At 44.0% G+C, this 22,257-nt stretch overlaps 2 protein-coding genes across 3 annotated transcripts in view; one reads left to right on the plus strand and one right to left on the minus strand.

The window, feature by feature from the left end:
• The window catches only part of LOC149247974 (uncharacterized), a 136,173-nt gene that overhangs the window by 63,299 nt on the left and 50,617 nt on the right, over positions 1–22,257 (plus strand). The gene's annotated exons all lie outside the window — the stretch shown is intronic.
• On the minus strand, positions 4,610–5,215 carry LOC149247976 (uncharacterized). Its single transcript, XM_089446657.1, has one exon. The coding sequence runs from the start codon at positions 5,213–5,215 to the stop codon at positions 4,610–4,612; it is 606 nt and encodes a 201-aa protein (XP_089302783.1).

A 22,257-nucleotide genomic window follows, 5' to 3' on the forward strand; every position in this document is an offset into this window, starting at 1 on the left:
TCGGGTAGAGCAATGTAATGAAGGTGGGCAAACCTCCGATGCCAAAGTTCGGACTAAAGAGTTGTGTCACAAGACATGACACCTAGCGGACTTCCATCAACCTGATATAATGAAGCAACACTAAACCCAAGAGTAAAGGCATCTTTAACATTATTTTTCCATATACATACCTTGTCATTGCTGAAGGTTACCTTGTAGCCTCTGTCTTCCATTGCCAAGATGGACACTAGGTTCCTTTTGAGGCAGGTGCATTCAATACATCCTAGAATTTCTAGCCTTCTTGAATGCTTGTCGTCTTCCTTGATTCCCAGCTCTCCTCTTACCTTTGCTGTTGAATTTGTCATTCCTTTAATTGCCATCAGAGAGATTTCGAGTTGCACCACTGCATACTGTACTATGCTTCTCTAATCATGATTATCATCATGCTGCCCATTCCATGATTTTATCCATTATAATACTGCTCAAACTAGTGTGCATCATCATCATGCTATCCTATATGTCCATGATCTCATGTTGCCCTTTATGTCCATGATCTCATTCATCATGATCTCATACATAGTGACTTGCTTTATCGCAAATGTAACATCGTCATTTTCTTCTAGCCTTAGGTCCAGCCTTTCCTTTTGATTTAGTCCCGGAATTATTTCTTTTCTTTGCATGAGAAGAAAAGGCAACAGGAGGACCTTTAGGCATGGGCATTTCTTGCACTTCTTCCCTTGTTTCTTCTTGAATGCATCTAGCCATTCTAAGAATTACATTATTGTTCAGAAGAGTAGTCCTGAACACATACCATTCAGATGGTAATCCTCCGAGAGTTGTGAGTGCCATTTCTCTGTCAGTAATGGTTTCTCCAATAGATAGGAGATCGTTCTTGATCTCGGTGATTCTTAAGAAGTATGCTTGCATACTTTCATCTTTACCCTTCTTGATTTCCCTCAACTTATTTCTAAGAAACAAAACTTGATTTGCATCATTAACTTTAAATAAACTCACCAGTCTGTCGTAGATTTCCTTGAAGGTGTATAGATCAGAGATGTAGGCCACCAAGCGCTTGTCGATAGAATCCCGGATGATCTTCTTTGTTTTGACTTCTCCATTTTTCCATTTGTTCCAGGCAGCAGCAGATGCATTTGATGAAGGCTCAACAATATTGCCTCTTACATGGTCCAGCACTCCTTGATCTTCAAGGGTTAGATCGATAGACATCTTCCATCCGTGATAGTCAGCTTTCTCATGGAGCTTGTCTTCGGCAAGAAAGAGTGTTGAGGACCCCATAGTTCTTTTAGGATAGCCTTGCCAATCTTCTCTTCAATGATTGCTCTTGCTCTTGCTCGGGCTTTGTCTTCACCTCAGCTCTGATACCATGTTAAGTTATGGTATGTTCTATGCTTATAACAGCTTACTTCTTTTTCTTATTATATTCCACCGATTAGCAATCACATGTACATAAAGTAAAGTGCAGATAGAACATTAAACGATCGACAGAAAACAAGCCAAGACAAGAGACACAAGATGTGGCGGCTAGCCAGGGACAAACCCCACAATGTGTGGGGAAACCCTTTGATCAAATCTTCTTTTATCTTCAATAATTCAGCAGAGAGAAATAGTACAATAAATCTGATTCATATGAGCAGTAGCAAACCCTAGATCAGCAGCATCAGCGTTAGCGGCTTCATTATCAAACTAGGGCAGACCATATCTCACAAACCGACCGTCGGATTGACTTCATTCCACCACCAAAAGTTTCGGCTTCCAGAGGAGGTTTAGATGAACCTACAACGTAGTTCAGATGAGGAGATCTTCTAGGCCACGCAAGTCAATCTTTACTTCTGCAGTTGCAGCTTCAGTTTCAGCAGTTTCCGGCTTCAAACTAGGGCAGTCGATATCTTGCAAACCGTTCATCGGATTGACTTCATTCCATCACCAAAAGTTGCGGCTTTCAGAGGAGGTTCAGATGAACCTATAGCGCAGTTCAGATGAGGAGATCTTCTAGGCCACGCAAGTCAATCTTTACTTCTGCAGTTGCAGCTTCAAATTCAGCAGTTTCCAGCTTCAAACTAGGGCAGTCGATATCTTGCAAACCGTTCATCGGATTGACTTCATTCCACCACCAAAAGTTGCGGCTTTCAAAGGAGGTTTAGATGAACCTATAGCGCAGTTCAGATGAGGAGATCTTCTAGGCCACGCAAGTCAATCTTTACTTCTGCAGTTGCAGCTTCAAATTCAACAGCTTCCGGCTTCACATGTGAGAGAGAGAGAGACCCATTTCAGCGTAATAGAGAAGAGACTCATATTTGCGCAGTAGAGAGAGAGAGATGTGATGAGATGAGTGAGTCTAAATGAGGAAAAGTCCTCTTATATTTATACACAACGTTGGTGGGTGAATAGATGCGACTGTTGGGCTTCTGAGCCTACATGAGTTGTAGGTCGGCTTGATAATAATTCCATAATCAAAATAATTTCATATCTCCATGAATACTTATCGGAATCGGATGATATTTATATCAATCCTACACCTCTCGACGAGAGGAATCTAATAAAAATATTATCAGCCATGAATAAGATGACCCACATGAAGTTTTGCCCTGGTTGCCAATTTTAACAGTAAGGCAAAGTTTGTCTAATTTAGGGAGTAGATGGGAGTAGTGGAGAACACCTTCCTCACTAAGAGGGAGTGTTAGATTATGGTAGCAGTAGACAAATCTTCTAGCCGCTCTGATGTCTAAAAGGCTAAGGAACACAAATCTCCAAAACCCAAAAGCGATTTCACAAGAAAAGACTTGGAGACACCTCAATTAAATTAATTAGCCAATAATTACAATTTTCTTAAGTCTAACTTAGGAAAATTGGTTAATTAAAATGAATTAATTGGGCAAGTTTGATTTTTCTCTAGAGACTTATAGAAAATTTAATTGATGGAGTCAAGACAATCTTAGCCATCGATTGAGTTGTGATCGTGGCCATTGAGACTCCAACGAGAGTTCATAAGAGCAAGTCGAAGGGTTTGGAGAAGATACATCAAAGTAGTTGTGAGTTGAACAATTCGACTATCTAGTTGCGGATATTTAGCAAGAGCACAATTGAAGCTAGGGAAGCATCAGAGGTAGGAGTTTCAACAGAGATTTGAGAGTAGGAGTCCGAAGGAGATTTCCTCATTGTTTTCCAGTGTCCAGAAGACAAGAAGAGGAGGCCACATCAGCTAGTGTGAGTAGCCATATTTCCTAGTGCGAGCTACCGGAGGAGACCACACTTTTTTTGTGAATAAGATAAAATATATTACTGAAGGAACTGACAAATTACATTTTTTGGGTTGTGTGGGAGAGAGAGCTTGACACAAGGCCCAACAGAAATCCCTGAAATGGCCATGGATTTATCTTTTTTACAATGCAGCCTTGGCAAAAATGGGTTCTAAGTCCATAGGTGGAAACAGTGTAAGACCCTCTTTACAACATTCTCAGAACTGAGAGTATAGAAACAGAGAGAGTAGAAAAAGGCCATAGCGAGGCAAACAAGGCGTGAGTCGATATCCTCTGCGACAGACAGTCCTCCACGAGGAAGAGAGACAAAACGAAGGTTGTCGCAGTCAATCCTGGTTGGCGGTTACCAGATCTTCGTCCAGACAAATGGGAGTCTCCTGGGAGCTCCCCTCCTGTTGTGCGGTGGTGTTCGGATGACTAGCAGAGGCCCCAATGGCCTCTTCCTTGATGTTTGGGGATCCTTCAGCAGCCGAATGGACCTTCGTCATCGACTTCTTCTTGATAACATTGTATTGTTGTGCGTCTCGAGTTATAAATCGGCAGTGGTGGATGGCTTCGACATAAATCACAAACTTCTCAGTTAGACTATCAATCTTTGTTTTGAGTGCCTTGGTGCGCTCCTCCTGCTCCTGCATTGCTGGCCCCATGATGGTTTTCATTTGCCACCACGTTTCGATTGTTCACGCGTAGAGGTTTTCACGTGCGCGGGTGAGGGTAGGATCCAAAATCCAGGCGAAGTCGGCGTCGACTTCCTTAATCGTGACCTCTCTTCGAAGATCATTAGGTTGGACTTCTAATTCGGCAATGCATTGTTGAGTTTTAGGATTAGCCGCCGTCGCGTAGCGCAGAGTTGCGCACCTTGCAGAGGTCTCCGCGCGAGTGGTGGGGGGCGAACCCAAATACTGCCAACGGGAGGCTGCATGACTGCGCATACCTCCCTGACTAGAACGAGGGATGGAGTAATTCTTTGGGGGCATGAAAGGAGCAGAAGGGCTTGGGAGTGAGAGGAACCAAGGAGCGAAGGACCAACGAAGAGGGATGAAGGCAGAGAGGAGAATGAGGGGGAAAAGGGAGAGGAGGAAATATATAGAGGCCGGGGATGGAGGGAGGCTGGGAGTGGAGAATAGGGGTAGGAGGGTGAAGCATGCGAAGATATGATGCGAGGCGGTGGAAGAAGAGCCGAATAGAAAGGATGTGACTGGGAGGCGACAACTGCACAAGGGAGAGGGGAGGTGGCAGCGAGGGGTCTTATATCTGGCAGGCTAAGGATGGGCCTGGGCGTGTCCGCCACAATTCTGTCCTTCCCACGGTACTTAGAATCGATCTTGAAATGATGAAGGGAACGCAAATGTTTATTGTTCTGTAGAGTGGTTATCTTTGACATTGATTGATGCGCAGTGCTGACGGAGTTCACTGTCCTCCAGATCTTGCAACATTCGGGAATTCAAGCGTAGGGTCCCTGCAGTACTCTCATTCGCTAGTCTGTCCGCAAGTTGATTGCCATTCCTTCTGATGTCTTGAAAGTGGAGACCTGCCATGCAGTCAATTCTCTCCTTGATCTGCTGTATTATTTTGTTTAGGCACCAATTTTCTGAAATTTTATCCACCTCGATGCCCTGCTGAAGTTTTTTGCCAATCTGAGTGGCCAACGTGGAATCTCCTTCTACAATCAGAGGATTGAGCTTTAGGTTGTGCGCTATGGTGATGCCATTTTCCAGGGCATGAAGTTCTGCGACATTGTTTGTAGCTGAAACTATATTGCCCTCATATCTCCAGATTATTTCTCCTTTTGTGTTTCTGAAGACTCCAAAACCAGCTTGGCCCGGATTACCTATAGCAGCGCTGTCGTAGTTGATCTTGAGAGTCCCCTGCTCTGGCGGCCTCCAGATATTTTTTTGTTTTTCATGCTTGTAGAGGGGGGTGACTTTGTGAACCTTGATCTGAAGGAGATCCAGCATTGAGAGAATTCTCTCTTCGGAGATAGTGGGAGGGGCTTTGGCAGTCTGAGTAGGTAGAGAGAAGTCACTGTTTCCCGGATTGCACTTTTGATCTTCGAGATTATGATTTCCCCCCGTGGAGATGCCACGAAAGATTCTTGCGTTGCGCTCCTTCCAAAGTGCCCAACAAACCAGACTAAGAATTAAATTCCATGTGCGGTTAACCAAAGGATGTGAGGAGAAGGTATATCTCCAATTCACGATGGTGCTTTGAATGGAGGAGGGATCTCGATCTGAGCCGTTGAAAACCAGTAATATCCAGTCCCAGAATTTGGACGCATATGGGCATACATTCAGCAGGTGATTGGGGGTTTCTTCTTCTTGCTGACATAGAAGGCATCTTGAGGGACCGAGAAAACCTTTTCTTCTTAGGTTGTTCCACGTTAAAATCTTTCTGTGCATGACTAACTATAGAAAGATCGTTATTTTCGACCAGTGCTTCTTGTCCCAGATTGAGTTCCACTTTGGGTCTGGTTGAAGTTGATCTAGCTTGGCGATGTATCTGTAGGCTTCTTTTAAATTGAAATGTCCTGCTGAATTTTTACCCCATTTGATTTGATCCTTGGCAGAGTCAAGGAGGATTTGTCTTTCTTGTAGTTCTAATGAGAGGTCCGACCAGGCTTGGGGATTCATATGGGGAATCCAATCCTCTTGAACCAACCAGATTCTCCATCTGTCCTCTTCGTCACTCGGTTTCCAGTACTGGTTGACTTTGGTCTTCCCTCTGTTTTGCATATCAGTCTTGATTTGGTGATAATGTTCTTGATCAAGTTTTGGCCTTTGTTGCCAAGCGTACTCCCAGAAAAGAGCCTTGTTTCCATTGCCTATTTCCCAGAAACTATGGTTTTCAATGATATCCCTGTTCTCCCACGCTTGGTTTCAGATGATTGAACCTTTGATATTTCCATTTAGCCTAATAATTTTCTTTTGCGAGAGGGAGGGGGTATACTTTGCTTTCCATAGTATTCCCTAAGGGGAGTTGGGGTTTGCAATCCATCTCCATAAGTTTTTGGCTCCTAGGGCCTTTCCCAGGAGGTCTATGTCTCTAAGACCAAGGCCACCATCTTTTTTGGGCTTGCAAATTTTTTCCCATGCCACCAGAGCCCATTTCTGTTTTACCTCTGCACCTCTCCATAAGAAGTTCCTTTGCAGGTTTCTGATTTTGTTCAAAATCACTTTTGGGACGGCCAAAGCCAAGTACAAGTAGAGTAGGATGGCCTGTGAAACAAATTTAACCAGGACAAGACGACCTACCAAATTGAGAGATCTGAAGGTCCAATTGGCAATTCTTTTCTCCGACTTATTGATCAGGTCCTCCCAAGTGGCCTGTCTGTAAGGGGAACTCCAAGGTAAATGGAGGGGAGGATGCTGATGGGAATGAGCAGGAGTCTGGGGATGTTCCTGCGAATGGGTAGCGGGGTGTTAAAGAAGAACAACTTGGAATTCTCGAGGTTGATAGAGGTTCCTAAGGCAACAGAAAAGTTGGACATAATGGACATGAAAGAGGAAGCTTCTTTGATCATTGGGAGCCCCATAAGAAGGGTGTCATCCACAAATTGTTGGTGCATGGAGGGGGGAGCAGAGGCATGGGGTTGGAGACCAGTGAGCTTATTAGCTTGCAAGGCAGCAGAGATTGAGTGGCTTAGCCCTTCAGCCATAATGACAAAGAGGAAGGGAGAGATAGGATCCCCTTGCCTGATACCCCTGGAAGGATTAAAGGGTTGCGAAGGGGAACCATTCACGAGGATGGAGAAAAAAGCTCCCAACACCATAGCCATGATCCACTTGATGCTATCTTTGTGGAACCCAAACACTCCCAGGACCTGTCTCATATAATCCCAACTAATTTTATCAAAGGCTTTGGACATGTCTAGTTGAATCATCATACCAGGTTTTTTTTGGGATTTGAGAGAGTGGATAAGCTCATGAGAAAGGATGATACTATCCATGATTTTCCTTCCTTCCACATAGCCAGATTGTTGATGGGAGATAAGGAGAGGAAGGATGACTTTAATCCGATTGGTGAGGACTTTGGAGATTATTTTGTAAATGACATTGCAGAGGGCTATGGGCCTAAATTTGTCTGGGGAATCAACAGAATTTCCCTTGGGAATCAAAGTTAGGAAAGTGGAGTTAAGGGCTTTAAGGACAAACTTCTGAATGCGAGATTCTTCCACAAGGGCATGCACTTCCAATTTGAGGATGGGCCAACAAGCTTTGTAGAAATCAATAGTGAAACCATTTGGACCTGGGGCTTTGCCATTGGGCATTCCCATGACCACATCTTCCACTTCCTAGAGGGAGACTTTCCTAAGGAGCATTTTGTTATGCTCCTCCGTGAGGATTTTGGGGATATGCTTGGTGATATTTTTAATGTCTTGATCCTGGTCATTCCTTGGCTCTTTGAGAAGAGAGCTGAAATAGTGAGTGAGATCTGTTTCCAACTCCTCTTGAGAGTGAATGAGATGACCATCTTGGTTCTTCAAAGCCAGGATTCTGTTGTTTCTCCTATGTTGTATCATTGATTTATGGAAAAATGTAGTGTTCCTTTCCCCACATTTCAGCCAATTGATTCTGGATTTTTGTTGCCACAACTTTTCTTCCTGGATGGATCTTTCCTCCCAGCTTTGTTGTAATCTTTGTTCCTCTTGCTTACTGTTCTCCGTAAGCCCTTCTTCAATTATGTTTTGTTGGAGAAGTTCCAATTTGTGCTCCAAGTTTTTTTTGTCCGTGATGATGTTGCCGAATGTTTCTCTGTTCCATTTTTTGATTTCCTCTTTGATATGTTTTAACTTTTGTTGGAACGTGTACATTTTGTTTCCAGTTCTGATGGGAGGGTAAGTCCACCATTGTTTCATTTTTTCCATGAAGTTCGGGTGATCCAGCCAAAAGGCTTTGAATTTGGAAGGCTTATTTTTTGGACCACTGGAAATTTGAATCTTGAGAGAGACAGGCCAGTGATCAGAGCCAGCTTGCGGTAGGATTCTCACTTCCGTTTCCCAGGAGGTAAGATAAGTTGCCTCAGATAAAAGGAAGCGGTCTAAACGGGAGGCAATTTTCTGGTCTCCTCTTCTGTTATTCCAGGTAAAAATGCCATTGCTAGTGGGAATGTCGATGAGGTTGAGGTTTTCAATGGTGGTAAGGAAAGCCTCAGAGTCCTTATCAAGCTTCTGGATACCTCCTTTCTTCTCAGACAAATTTGTTATCATATTAAAATCACCTGCTATGATTTTGAGAGGAAGGTGTAATGGATCTAGGAGATTGGAGATGCTTTGGAGCATTTTAATTTGGTCTGTCACCTTGTGTGGGGCATAAATATTAGTTATGCAAATACTCTCGTTGGTACCAATGATTCTCAGGATCACTGTTATGGAATGATGAGTGGCTAGAGAGGATATGAGGTCGAACTTGGAGTTTTTCCAAAAGGTCATTATACCCCCCGCCGAACCGGTAGCCGAGTTGGCTAAGGAGCTGTATGGCTTGAAACAAGAGTTGAGAAGGAGAGGGGGTGAGCTGACTCTAGTTTAGTTTCTTGAATAAGAAGGATATCAGGATGATCAGACAGGATTCTGTTTTTTAAGATTCTTTTCTTCCCAGGACTGTTCAGTCCTCTAATATTCCAAGAAATGCAATTCATTGACATGGAGATGGGTTTAGAGCTAAAGCTTTTACCTTTCCTTCATTGATTAATTTGGTGCCTAGTTCTTGGAGGAGCTGACTGGTAGTTTTTCGACGTTGCTTTTGGCTTGAGCCTTTGGGGTTTAGTCCTCCTACTAGAATGTTTGCTAATATGCCCTTTGATGTTGTGCTTTCTTGTGTTGGATGGTGAGCTTTGAGTTTTAAATCTTCCTGGAGGAGATAAGCGCCTTCAATTTTTTGTAGCTGGTGTTCTGATATGGCATTTATTCCATTTTGTTTCCATTCCTCTGCAATTGTTGCTAAGTCTACTCCCTCCAGAGCTTCCTCTATGGTGCTTTCCTCTATCTCTATTTTCTCCATTTCGGTATCCTCTTGCAAATGCTCCTTTCCTCTCTTGGTATATATTATGTGCCTATCATCGTATTCTCTGTCTGCTGGGTTCGTTTCGTCTTCTCTTGCTTCATCTCCTATCAGGTCGTTAGGATCCATTTGCTCCTGGGTGTTGTTCAATGCATTGAACTGGTTCTGACCTGCTTCTTTATATTGGTTCTTCTTGGGGATAGCCTTTTTCCTATTGTTCTTGTTCCTGGAGATGACTTTAGTATATCCTTTGCTATCTTTTCTTTTACTTGCTTGCTCTTGAGATTGAGGGGTTTTGTTCATAGGACAGTCTTGGAAGAGATGCCCATGCTCGTGGCACTTTCTGCATCGGAAGGGAATATGTTCATAGTCTATACTTTGCAGCCAAACTTCGTCCTTGAAGATTAATTTAATTGCTTCTGGTAGGGCACCAGAGACATCTATGTATACGTAAATTCGGGCGTAGGAAACATAGTGACCCATTTTGGTGCCTTCAGACATTTTGATGTACTCCCCCAGCTAGTCTCCTATACCTTTTAAGACCGAAGGAGCCCAGTAATCAGTTGGTAAGGAGTAGAGGCGAACCCAAACTGGAACTCTCGTAAAATCCTCCTTTTCCGGTGTGAAGTTGTCCTTCCAAAATCTCATGTATAAACCAACTGAATTGTAGAAATAGGGTCCTCCTTAAAATATTTTATCTTTGTCTTCAAGGAGGTCAAAGATGACTGTGAAGAATCCTTTGGAGCCTAGCTGAAGTCTGATCTCCCCTTTGGGTGTCCATTTGCTTTGTATCCACCAGTCCAAGGCTCTTTCAGTTGGTTAGATGCCATGAACTTGCATATTATTGCATGTTCTTGCATATATTCTCTATAGATTCTTTCAGTTGGCCAGATGCCCACGAACTTGCATATTACTGCATGTTCTTGCATATATTCTCTATAGACTCTTTCAGTTGGCCAAATGCCCATGAACTTGCATATTACTGCATGTTCTTGCATATATTCTCTATAGAATGCTACACCTGGGTCCTGGATTTCTAGTTCTGGGATTTTCTTGGCTATGGGGTTGTAGTTATTCTTAGTCTTTTTCCTCTGATCTTGCGGCTGCTCCTGAGTTTTTGAAGGATTTATGTCAGTGAGGAAGGGCGTGTCCACGACCTTTCCTTTTTCTGATCGAGTATCCTTGGTTATCCTTTTCGTTTTTTCTTCTTTCCTCTGAGGCAACTCTTTTTGCTGTGGATGCATTGTTCCTTCTTTGTCAGAGTTTCCTCTTGGTGGCGTGCAAAAGGCCGAGCTGGAGGCAAACTTTGTGAAGAAGGAAGCTTGGTTTGGAGGTCGACCAGTGACCATATATTTGAAGGAGTGGGCACCAAGATGCTGATGTGGTTCAGCCATGGTGGTTAGGGCACCAAGAGGCCCCAACCAGACGTGCAAGGGGAAGCTGCGAAGAGCATCGAGCAGGGATTAGGGCAAGGGCGCCATTGTCACTTAGGGTTGATCTCTTCTAGACCACGCTTTAGTTGCTGGAGGTCGAATCTATTTTCCGGAGGTATAGCGAGTGGATTCTATGGGAAGAGGGGGGCAGGACGACTTCCTGGGAAGAGTTCCCAGTGGCTGATTGATTTTTTGGAGCAACAGTGCGTGTTTCCTAGAGGTAGTGTGAATAGCCTAAGAGAGTAGGAGTTGCCGGGAGAGGGCTAGATCAAGTAGAAGAGGGAGACAATTAGTCTCAAGTAAATTTTTCCAGTGCAGATCAGTATTTGCTAGAGATTTTCCAGTGGAAGGCAACTATTTGTATATTCTCCTAAATTGTTGAATAATAATAAAACCCTCATCTATTGCATTGGTTTTCCCTTCAGGATTTTTTCAGGGACATTTGTCCAAAAATTAGTGTCATATTTTTATGTGTGTGTTCATATTCGTTAGTTCTGTATTTTATATTCCACAACATTTTTTATTTGTGAAGATTGCAATAGTGAGCTATATGTTATTTGTCATAAAATAAATTTAAAGAAGACATATTAACTGCACACATTAGGAGAATAATTTCAAGTTTATTGCAATCGTGGAAATTTCACAGTGAAAGTGTTAGCACTGTGCTCGGTGAACCAATCCAAGGCATCCTCTTCTACGAACAGGACAAAAAGATTCATTTTTACATCTTCAAAGTTGCGATTGTTGCACCACTTACTAACATAGAGATTGAAGTTTCTAATGTGCCTCTTGGCACTTATCGCATTATTTCCCTGTAACAAAGGCAACTTCTCAAGGGATTTTTCAGGAATAGCATGTGGATAACCAACAATATTAGAAAAGTCAATGGAAGCATACAAGCCATCCATTTCAATTTGATAGTTATTTGCTTAGAAAGTAAATGGATATTAGGGATTGATTCATCTCCAAAATTCTCAAGGATTCTATGAGAATAAAGTTCGTTTAGTCTCCTTTGATAAACCTATTTAGGATTAGGAATGAGACTAGTCAAACTATTTGGGTTTCTTCTAGTAGAATACCTTGAAGGGTTTTCAATAAGTGGATTTGCCAAGACATGAATCAAGCTCTAATAACTAGAGTTACATACACAAAACAAAGTGAAAATTAAAGAGAGAAAACAAAAGTCATATTCCAGGTCTAAAAAGATTTATCCCCAACAACAACTCCAAAAAATCTTTCCCCCAAGGCCACACCAAGTGGATTAACGATTTTCTCTTTGTTAGCCCAAGGGTGGATTAGGCAGCACATCCAACCCTAGCCCACATCTGGATCATTCAACGCAACTCTCTTACGCTCACTTCGGATGTCCCAGAACTCCAGACTACTGCCCATCCAGTCCTGCTATTCCATTAGAGGGCCCCACCCCGGACTTCCGTTGAGTTGCAACATGCGATGGGATCCAACCCTGAACACCACAATGCACTAACCGAAAAGGGCCATGTTACTGCTCAAACTAGCAGGGGTCCTAGGAGGGGATCCTATAGAGCAACTACTAGGTCAAGGGGCAACAATGGAGCGATAGCCCATTGTCACCTCAGCTAAGGCTCCCTGCTCTTTACGGAATTTCACCAATGGGAGGAGACCCGGTATGAGGAATCACAAGAATGAATAGGTCAATGAAAGGATAAAGGGTGATTCCTAAGGCCCATTCATAGGAGAGACTCAATAATATGGTTTTCTTGCTTGGAAAGCAAGGTGATAGGCTCTCTAGGAAAGGCTAGGAGGATTCTTGAGGCTAGGGTTTGGGAGTATATCTTGTCAAGAGGTTTCCTAGACCCGAGAATCCTTGTGGAGAATTGGCCTTTGTGTGATCTTTGGGGAATTAGAGTTGCAAGGTTGCGAGACCACACGGGTGTTGATTTGGGGTAGCATCGTATGTGCTTTAGCCATGAAATTTGGCGGAGAGGTTGGGGCACATGAGATCTACAATACCTAGAAAGGGTTTGGGCAGATTCTAACAAATCAGGAGATATTAAAATAATTAATATTTTTAATGGAGTCCCTAAGTCTAAACTTAGGGAAAATAAAATATTAATGTGCATTAATATGAATCTGTGTTAGAATGGTCCAAAAGACATGGATCAAGCCAGATCTAATCTTAGCCATTTATTAGGCATTTAATCTCGGTTGTTGAGATGTCAACAGGAAAAGTATAAGAGGAGGCTTGAGGGTCACTTGGAGAGTACACCAGATGATCAGTCATTCTATTCTCTAGAGCAGGGTTTGCTAAGAGAGATAGAATCAGTCATCGGGAGAGCAGCTGAGGGGCATTGAATACAGAGAAACAGAGAAGACAGAGATTGTGCTGGGAGAGCAACGCAACAGCCAAGGAGAGTGATGCAAAGCTAGCAAGGGCTCACGCAGGGCCATGCAGAGGCAACCAAGTGCTGCGTAGAGCACCAGAGGGGCCAGCGTAGCTGACGTAGAGGCTCCCAGAGCTGATGTGTGGCCTCTTGGGGCTGACGCAGACCAAGAAAGGCTGACGTAGGGCCAACGTGGGACAAAGAGGGGCTAACGCAGTTTAGATTGGGTAGACGCTGGGGTTGCAGGAGCAGTTTTGTGCTGAGGAACTGTCGGAAGGGTTTTTCGGGGTTTCAGCCAGGAGATTTCTCTCAAACTGTGAGGTATAGCTGCTAAGGAAATTCTCCGTTGGGTAGGCCAGTTTCGACACCCAGATTGTACTATGATATTGCTTAATAAGAAAACACTCAGATAGTTGCATCGGTGTTCCCGCATTGGGTTTTTCCAGGGACATTGGTCCAAAAATAATGGTGTCATGTGGTGTGTTTGTTCTTGTTTCTTTTAGTTGTTGATCTGTAATATGTTGAGCATGCACTTGTGTTTATTTTCAGTATTTACTTTGTAAATAACTTGTTAAAGAAAAATAACAAGTAGGTAGGAATAAATCAGAAAAAGTGCATGAAGGGTTTCTAAACTAAGTAAATTTAGAAACTTCAAAATGGTATCGGAGCGTGATTGCACATCACAGGAAGACTAAAAGACATCAGCCGAGCGGATCAATAGCAACAGAAAATAACTATCCCAAGGTGACAGAAGCTATTTCTAGCAGAGCAGAAGCCAAGAAGTGTGACGCAGAGGCAGCCAGAGCCACGCAGAAGAAGCCGGGAGCTGTGTAGAGCCTCAGAGAGGGCAACGTTGCTGACGCAGAGGGCCAGAGGGCTGACGCAGGGCATCCCAGGGCTGACCCAGACCCATTTGGGGTGACGCAGAGCCAACGTAAGGCAGAGAGGGGCTGACGCAGTTCACAGAGAGGCAGTTGCTGGAATCTAGAAGGCTTCAAAAATATTGTAGAGTGGAGTTGGTGAGGTACTGTAGTCAGAACAGTACCTGACAGAGCAGGGCCAGAGGAGTTGTTACCGAGGGTTTCTGGGCGAAGAACCTGGATCAGCGGTGCAATTGCACAAGACGATCAGAGTAGGGGGCATCTCGACAAGCGACTGAAGGATTTCTAGAAGGGAAATCAGGACTCAGAGGGAGTCCAGAAGAGAACTTCCAGACCAGAAGTAGAGACAAAGAGGAGTCGAACAAAGAACTTCCAAGAGGGAAGTAGAGGAGCGTCATGGCACTACACGGGGTAAGAGACCAGGATAGGCTAGACGGAGCATCGAACTTCGCAGTCTAGAAGGCTAGAATCTTATCAGTGCTTGACAAGAATTGTGTCAAGAACTTTGCCTTAAAGGTAGTAGCTGTCCCAGTCGACCCCAATGATAATGACAGGTATGATGAGGCGATGGCGAGGGCCAAGTGCATTATCCTTGACGGGGTCAAGGAACATGTGGTACCACATATAGCCGAGAAGAAAACGACAGTTGAGATGTGGGAGGCTCTCAAGAACCTGTACCAGCATACTTCTGTGCAGAGAAGAATGCTGCTCGAGAACCAGTTGAGGTCGTATCAGATGAAGAACGGTTAATCGATTGACACCTTCCTCGGAGGACTGAATGAGATTCGAGACCAGTTGACTGCTATAGGAGCGACACCGGATCATGAGCTTATGGTGAGGACAGCCCTGAACGTTGTCTCAGAAGATTGGGAAGTGTTTGTCCAGAGTATCTTGGGTAGAGGGACTCTCCTACCTTGGGACGAGATGTGGGCAGCTCTTCGCCAGGAAGAGATCAGAGGGCAGTGGAAGACATGTAGCAGCAGCAAAGGGATCAAAGTTTAGCAGGAGGAGGAGGATGTGGCCCTAGCATCTGAGGGAAAGCAGGAGAAGTGGGAGAATAAAGATCTCTCCAAGATCAAGTGCTTCCATTGTGGGGAGATGGGTCATTATGCGACCCAGTGCCCAAGGAAGAAGTGTAAGGGACAGTCTTCCGAGACTAAGGCAGCGCCAGCATGAGCAGAGAAGGAAGTTTTGACAGACGATGACTGTGCCATGAGTTTACACGCACCACTTGAGCGGAAGTGGGGAGACATTGAGCTGTAGTCAGGAGGACTACATGCAATGAGGGGTTGGATCCTTGAGGTACCCAGCCTCTTGGATTAGACCTTGCTATGGGAGACCTGACGAGGAGTAGCAAGACTGGCTGAGTGGGTAGAGACGGATGCAGATGGAGCGACAGAGAGAGCTACAGTGCAGGAGTCCCAAGACAGCGCAGAGCTCGCTGGCTGTGACAGTGCGAGAGGCACAGGAGTGTTGCATCAGTACAGGAAGGCACAGAGAAGTGTGCAACGGTGCGAGATGTAGGGAGTTGTTGCAGCAACACAGAGGTCAGAGAGGGAGCACTTGCCAGCGGCAGAGGGAGCTTCAGCATCAGAGGGTGTTTCTAGCCCAACAAGGAGGTCAGTTGGGAGATCAGTTACTTACTTCTCAGTAACTGAGTTGCAGTGCAGCAGTAGGCAGCACGATGCAACATGATGAGAGGAGGTGCAGTGCAGATGCAGTGTTGGGAGGAAGGACCAGCAACAGCACGGATGCAGAGGGAGTTGTCGTACAAATGCAACAGTGGCAGTGGCAGAACCATGGGCAACAATGCAGAAGATGGTGGGCAGGAAGGCCTAGCATTAGCACAGGTACCGATGCCGGATGAACAGAATAATACTTAGTGAGGGGTATTGCTAGAGCACAGTCCTCGCTAAGAGGGAGTGTTGATTTGGGGTAGCATCAGATGTACTGTAGCCACGAAATTTGGTGGAGAGGTTGGGGCACATGAGATCTCCAATACCCAGAAAGGGTTTGGGAAGATTCTAAATAGATCAGGAGATATTAAAATAATTAATATTTTTAATGGAGTCCCTAAGTCTAAACTAAGGGAAAATAAAATATTAATGTGTATTAATATGAATCCGTGTTAGAATGGTCCAAAAGACATGGATCAACCCAGATCTAATCATAGATGTTGATTAGGAACTTAATCTTGGCCGTTGAGATGTCAACAAGAAAAGTATAAGAGGAGGCTTGAGGGTCACTTGGAGAGTACACCAAATGATCAGTCATTCTATTCTCTAGAGCGGGGTTTGCTAAGAGAGATAGAATCAGTGATCGGGAGAGCAGCTGAGGGGCATTGAGATTGTGCCAGGAGAGCAGCGCAACAGCCAACGAGAGTGACGCAGAGCCAATAAGGGCTCATGCAGGGCCACACAGAGGCAGCCAAGTGTTGCGCAGAGCACCAGAGGGGTCAGTGCAGCTGATGCAGAGGCTCCCAGAGCTAACGCAGGGCCTCCTGACGTAGGCCAAGAAAGGCTGACGCAGGGTCAACATGGGACACAGAGGGGCTAACGCAGTCCATATTGGGCAGATGCTGGGGTTGCAAGAGCATTTTTGTGGTGAGGAATTGCGGAAGGGTTTTTTGGGGTTTCAACCAAGAGATTTCTCTCAAACTATGAGGTATAGCTGCTAAGGAAATTCTCTGTTGGGTATGCCAGTTTCGGCACCCAGATTATACTCTAATATTGCTTAATAAGAAAACCCTCAGATAGTTGCACCAGTTTTCCCGCATTGGGTTTTTTCTGGGGACATTGGTCCAAAAATAATGGTATCATGTGGTGTGTTTGTTCTTGTTTCTTTTAGTTGCTGATCTATAATATGTTGAGCATGCACCTGTGTTTATTTTCAGTATTTACTTTGTAAATAACTTGTTAAAGAAAAATAACAAGTAGGTAGGAATAAATCAGAAAAAGTGCATGAAGGGTTTCTAAACTAAGTAAATTTAGAAACTTCAACAACGGGACCAAGTGGACCCAGAATTAGGTCAAGGATGTGGAGTTGATTAGCCAAGGAGGGGCTTGACTTAATTATGGAAGAGAAGAGGACTAATGGACAAATCTTCATTTGAGAATTTAATGCAATGATCCAAATGAGGACACTAGCTAAGGGAAACCTAGGGCAAGAAACGATCCTTGAGCTAGGGCTTGTTATATCTATAGATCTCACTGTTTGAATTTACTGAAATTTGGAGGGCCTCTAGAGAAAACCCTAACACAATTATGGACAACAGATCAATCATTTTTTATGGCTACAATGGGAGAAAAGTGATGCTTTACGTGACTTATGGAGGCTAGGCCTAGAAAGACGGGGAGATGTGAGAGCAATATTCTTTAAAAGTGATCACCAATGGAAGGATTAGTGCCTTATCCTTTGGGAGAGATGGAGTCAAAGATAACTTGGTGTTTGGAAACGATTTACCCAATCAAGGAGGCCTTTAAGTGGCTTCGCATGGCATTAGGCCATGAGAGCAGTTACTTAAGGTCTTTATACTTCGATATGCAATGATTGATGACTTATCAAGATATATTTAACAACAACAATCTCTAGGAACATTCACCTATTTATACATGGCCCATGTAATGATGCAACACTACAAAAGATCAAAATTTCCACAATTTTGCATAGAAAAACAGTAAATTTCAGAATTGTATAGCGAAAATCCCAACAACATTCCATGTGACAATGTAAATACAAGAATAAGCATGAAAATGATCACTTACATGTACAAGTGAGTATATCCAATCATCAAATTATGCCAATAATGAAGCTCCAAGACGAGAAATAGATCCAAACATCAAAATTCATCCATGCAATCCAAACTCGTCCTCCAAAAGGGAATGCAAAATTCTCAAGTAGCTATTAAACTCAATCCATGTGATGATGATTAGAAATGAATCACCTCTCATTATTTATAATATCTCTAATGACTTTGATTTTCCTATTAGGCCTAATTAAGCCCCAAATAATAAAATAATGTGCAATAATAACATCCCTTGGTGACAAGTCTACCAAGATAGCTCAAAAACATAAAAATAAGCCTCTCAAGAGGGTAGAGTGATCAATAAAATGAGTCATTGGCCCATTGAGAAGACCTAATGAAGGCCAAAATGTGCCATGGCGAGAAAATGGAATCCAAACATAATGGACAAGGGGTTGGTGCCCTGTTTTCCAAGCAAGTCACTATGGTGCTCCCTAGTGGGTGTGGGGCACAAGGACATCCTCATGGGTCTCCACGTGGATCGAAAATGCAGGTAAACCATTTGTAAGGGCTAGGATGATGACATAATCCCTCTCTTTGTCTCTTGCAGTGAGACACATCTTCATCTGGACCCTGGAACATCTGCCAAGTGTATGGTGCAACTGTGGAGCCGGCTAGGCATGGTGAACCATGTGCATCATCGTCATCCAAAAGGTGGAACACGAGCAATCAATGAGTGGAGGTGGGGATCCATGAAGTACTCTCTACTTGTAATATTTCGAATGGAAATTTACAATGATAAACAAAGCAAACATAGAAGAAACACATACAAAAATTTACAGCACATTAAACAACCATAAATCTCCATAAACTACGTTGAGCTAAGTCATTTTATTGATATAATTGTTGGGTACAAAGGTAAGATCAGAAATCATGCACCTAGGCTTTCCCAAGGCAAGCTAACAATATCCAGGTGATGAAATCAGTTGCTCTAACATGCAATGTGGTTGTCCCCAACAATCTCTGCACTACTGGCTACAAATAGTATAGTTGCTAGGGCTTGCTTCAGTGTTTAGAAAATTCTGGAAAATTAACCTCGCTCTCCCCGCCAATAACCCATGAAAGGATTGGCCAAATGTTGACTTTAGAATTTCGGCGCAGTTTTCCCTAGCTCCTATAGCTGCTGGTTGAATTGGGACACCTGTTTGACGGTGACCCCTCAAATTTGCCCAGAAAATTCTGCCAAATTAATCTTGGTCTCTCATCAATAAACCCAAAAGAACCCAGAAAGGGTTTGTCGTATTTTTGAAGTTCCAAAATTGGCCCCAAATGCTTGGCCCTCCACAAACAAAAAATGTAACCTATAGCAGATGCTACGTTTGCTACTCCACCAAATGGCTGGAAAATCCCCCACAATCCCCTCCAATCCAACTCCAAATAGCCCCAGCTCCTCAAACCCCTTTGCAAGCCACCCCACAAGTTGCCTCAACAAAGGACTGCGCAGTCCATGGAGAGAATGACGCAGGCCCTCCTCCAGGAATTCGAATGGTTGTTGGGTGATGCTTTATGTCCCTGCAAATCTCCCTCCTGTGCCAGAAAATTGATCAAAGAGTGCCCCAACAACAATACAACCCCTCACTCCGGCTCTTCTCTCCTCCAATCACTATGTGGCTCCCTGAACTGCGTCCCAGCTAACTCAGAATTAGTGTTGCCTGTGTGGTCTTCCTTCCAACTCCAAAAATGAGTAGAATTTGCCTCCCTAGGGTGGCACTTGTGGTCCACCGAAGAAGAGGGTGAGATTTCCCCTTGGAAACCTCTGGTGCTAAACAACACCTGTGACTCAGTTGAACAACTTGAGCAACAAAGTGTAAAATGTCAAATGATCAAAAGTGCTTAATGATGTTGCCTTCCTCTTATTTATAATTGCTTCTCTCTTCCTTCACGTGGGCCCCTTCACCAAGCAATTCGAGCTCCCTCCTTAGCCATTCAAATTTCTCCATCAAGGGGTGTGTATTTCATCATGGGGTGGTCCCCACATCCCACTATGTGATTAATCTTCCCTTTGTCTAATGTTTGGGGCCTCCATTATCGCACAACGTTAAATTAATTAATGTCCACCCGCTTTTCCTAGGTTTTGTTTCCAAAATTTCCCCATCCATAATTTACAAAAATTGAGAAAGGCACTTAGCAAATTTTTATTGGAAGGGATATTACATTGCTATGGTGAAGGCCCATGGCTCTCAACACTCACCCTACAAGTGCCAATGTGGTCTTCTGGAGGGCTAGGACTCCATATAGGGAGACCAGCCCCAAATGGAGACCAACCTGTAATCCTGCATAAGATCCAATGCATCCCCTTGCCCTCCAATACAACAAATCATTAGAACAATCAAGTAAAAGAGCTTATAAGTCGTGGAATCAATGGGGCACTTCATGGTGTCATCTCCTTCCATAGTGGGCTTTGGCATGTACAAGTGTCTCCATGCTCAATAAGGGGGTTAATCAAGGACCCTATTAGGTGGTTTCAACCTTTAAGGGGGTGACATGTCCATGGTGCATCCATCAGGTGGTAGGTGGCAAATGATATAGTGATGGAATAAAGTGGGGCTTAGGGAAATGCTCCAAGTCACATGCCATGGTACAAGGGTAGCTATAAGAAGGGAGGCCCACATCTGGGTATATGAGTGTAGGAGAGAGCAAATCGTGGTAAATGAGTTACCCTGGCTTTTGTTTATCCACCCTTCTTCATATGCCTTTTGCCTTTAATTAATTTTTCTTCATAACTGCTCAGGGCTCCAGGTAATGAGAGCACGATGTATAGGATATAACAGTAGGGACCCCCTTTTAAGGTGGGGCATTTCATTTCCCACTAGGGGTTGGGACAATCATGGGTTACTTAACGTGGAGGGTGCTCATTTAGGGCCCATAGGAACTAGGATGATGGCCATAAATAATGGGTAGAGCTCATGTTTGGCTTTTGCCCAAGTGCTAAATTTGTATGTCCCAACAATCTTTTGCATTTTGTGGTACATTTCCTGTTGAGAGTGGCCAAATTATGATTTTTCTTTTCTTTTTAGCTGCATCAACCTCTAGGGCATCATTTTAGGCCCAACCCAAGGTGTGGACAACGGGAGGGGGAGGCTAACCCTATGTGGACCTAGTGGGCACATGTGGAGCCAGATGGGAAAAATGATGAATGAGGCTAGAATGAGTGGAAAGTGGTGATGTATATGGTGTCGGGAAGCGGGACCGCGCGACCATAATAAGGATTTCCCATGTAGTGTTAACCCTGTTAACCCTAAAACTAATGGGCAGTAAAGGAGATCCCATGGGACTAAGATACAAAGGTAGCCACCAGATCGAGGAGAGGGGACATGAGTACAAACCTAGCTCACTCTTTCCGCCGAATCCCCCCATCGATCCATGCCCAAAAGTGTCCATGAAAAGTAAGCAAAATTACTCAACTATACCAATGAAAAGCCATACCTTCGGGGTCGGGAGGCCCACCTTCAAACATACAATCAGAACAGATGGGTGAGGGACCACATGGTTAGCGTAGGTGGTGGAGATAATGGCACATCGAGCTATTTGGTGGCTGCAAGGGGTTGCTGGCTGTCGGTTGAGGACCATCTAGGAAAAGAAAATTCTCCTATACATATTGTTACCACTCTAACTAGCAGGGGACCTAAAGAGGTTCCTAAGAGGGAAATTCCCAGGTTAAGGGCAATGGTGGAGGCTTAGCCCACTGTCACCACAGCTATGTCTCCCTGCTCTTTATGGACATTCACTGATGGGAGGAGTCTCGATTGTGTAGGAATCACTTGTAAAAGTGACCCTAAAAACCTTTTCCCAAGGATGGAGTGAAGAATGGAGCTTGCTTTCTCTTTAGGAAAGGGACTTGGTCCACCAGGGATAAGGGGTGAGGATTCCTAAATGGTCCTTGACAAATAATCTTTATTGAGAAGTGGGACCACACAGGGCCAAGTGGACCCAGCGTAGGTTTGGGGATGGAGTGCAACAACCAATGATGTTCCTATCCTGGACAAGGTGAGGGGAAATGACCAAACAAGAATTTTTACTTCAAAATGTTGAATTGATCCTATTGAGGTCTAGCCTTGGGGATGGCCAGGCAAAATTCGATCCTAGAGATAGGGTTTGGGATTCCTATAGATTCCAACGTTAGAATTGCCTCAAATTTGGAGGAGAGGGAGGGGTCCCACTAACGCAGTAGCCTATAGGAGATCGAAGTTTTTCCTTGGGTCAATTGTCGGGAAATTGATGCCCTAGGTGACCTAATGGGGCTAGACTTGGGGAAAAATGGGAAAATGGTAAAAAGAGGGTCAAAATGATCACTCCTTTAAGGGACCAGTGCCTAATTCACTTGGGGATATGAAGTCAAGGACGATGAGGAGTAAGGACTTAGTTTCTTAATCAAGGAGGCCCAGAAAGTCAACTTCATCCGATGTTGAAAGAAAGAAAAGAAAAGTGACCTTCAAGCATTTATAATTCAAAGAAAACGACGCAAGCTTATCGATACAAATAATCTCTAGGACATTTCATTCATATAAGATTGGCCCATACATTA

The sequence above is a fragment of the Pinus tabuliformis genome, chromosome 7, assembly GCF_031772625.1.
Source record: "Pinus tabuliformis cultivar Carrire ecotype Pingquan chromosome 7, CPIR1, whole genome shotgun sequence".
Lineage (NCBI taxonomy): Eukaryota > Viridiplantae > Streptophyta > Pinopsida > Pinales > Pinaceae > Pinus > Pinus tabuliformis.

What these genes read in the sequence shown, in the direction of transcription:
- LOC149247976 (XM_089446657.1), bottom strand. Translation starts at nt 5,215, where the DNA reads ATGCTGGATCTCCTTCAGATCAAGGTTCACAAAGTCACCCCCCTCTAC.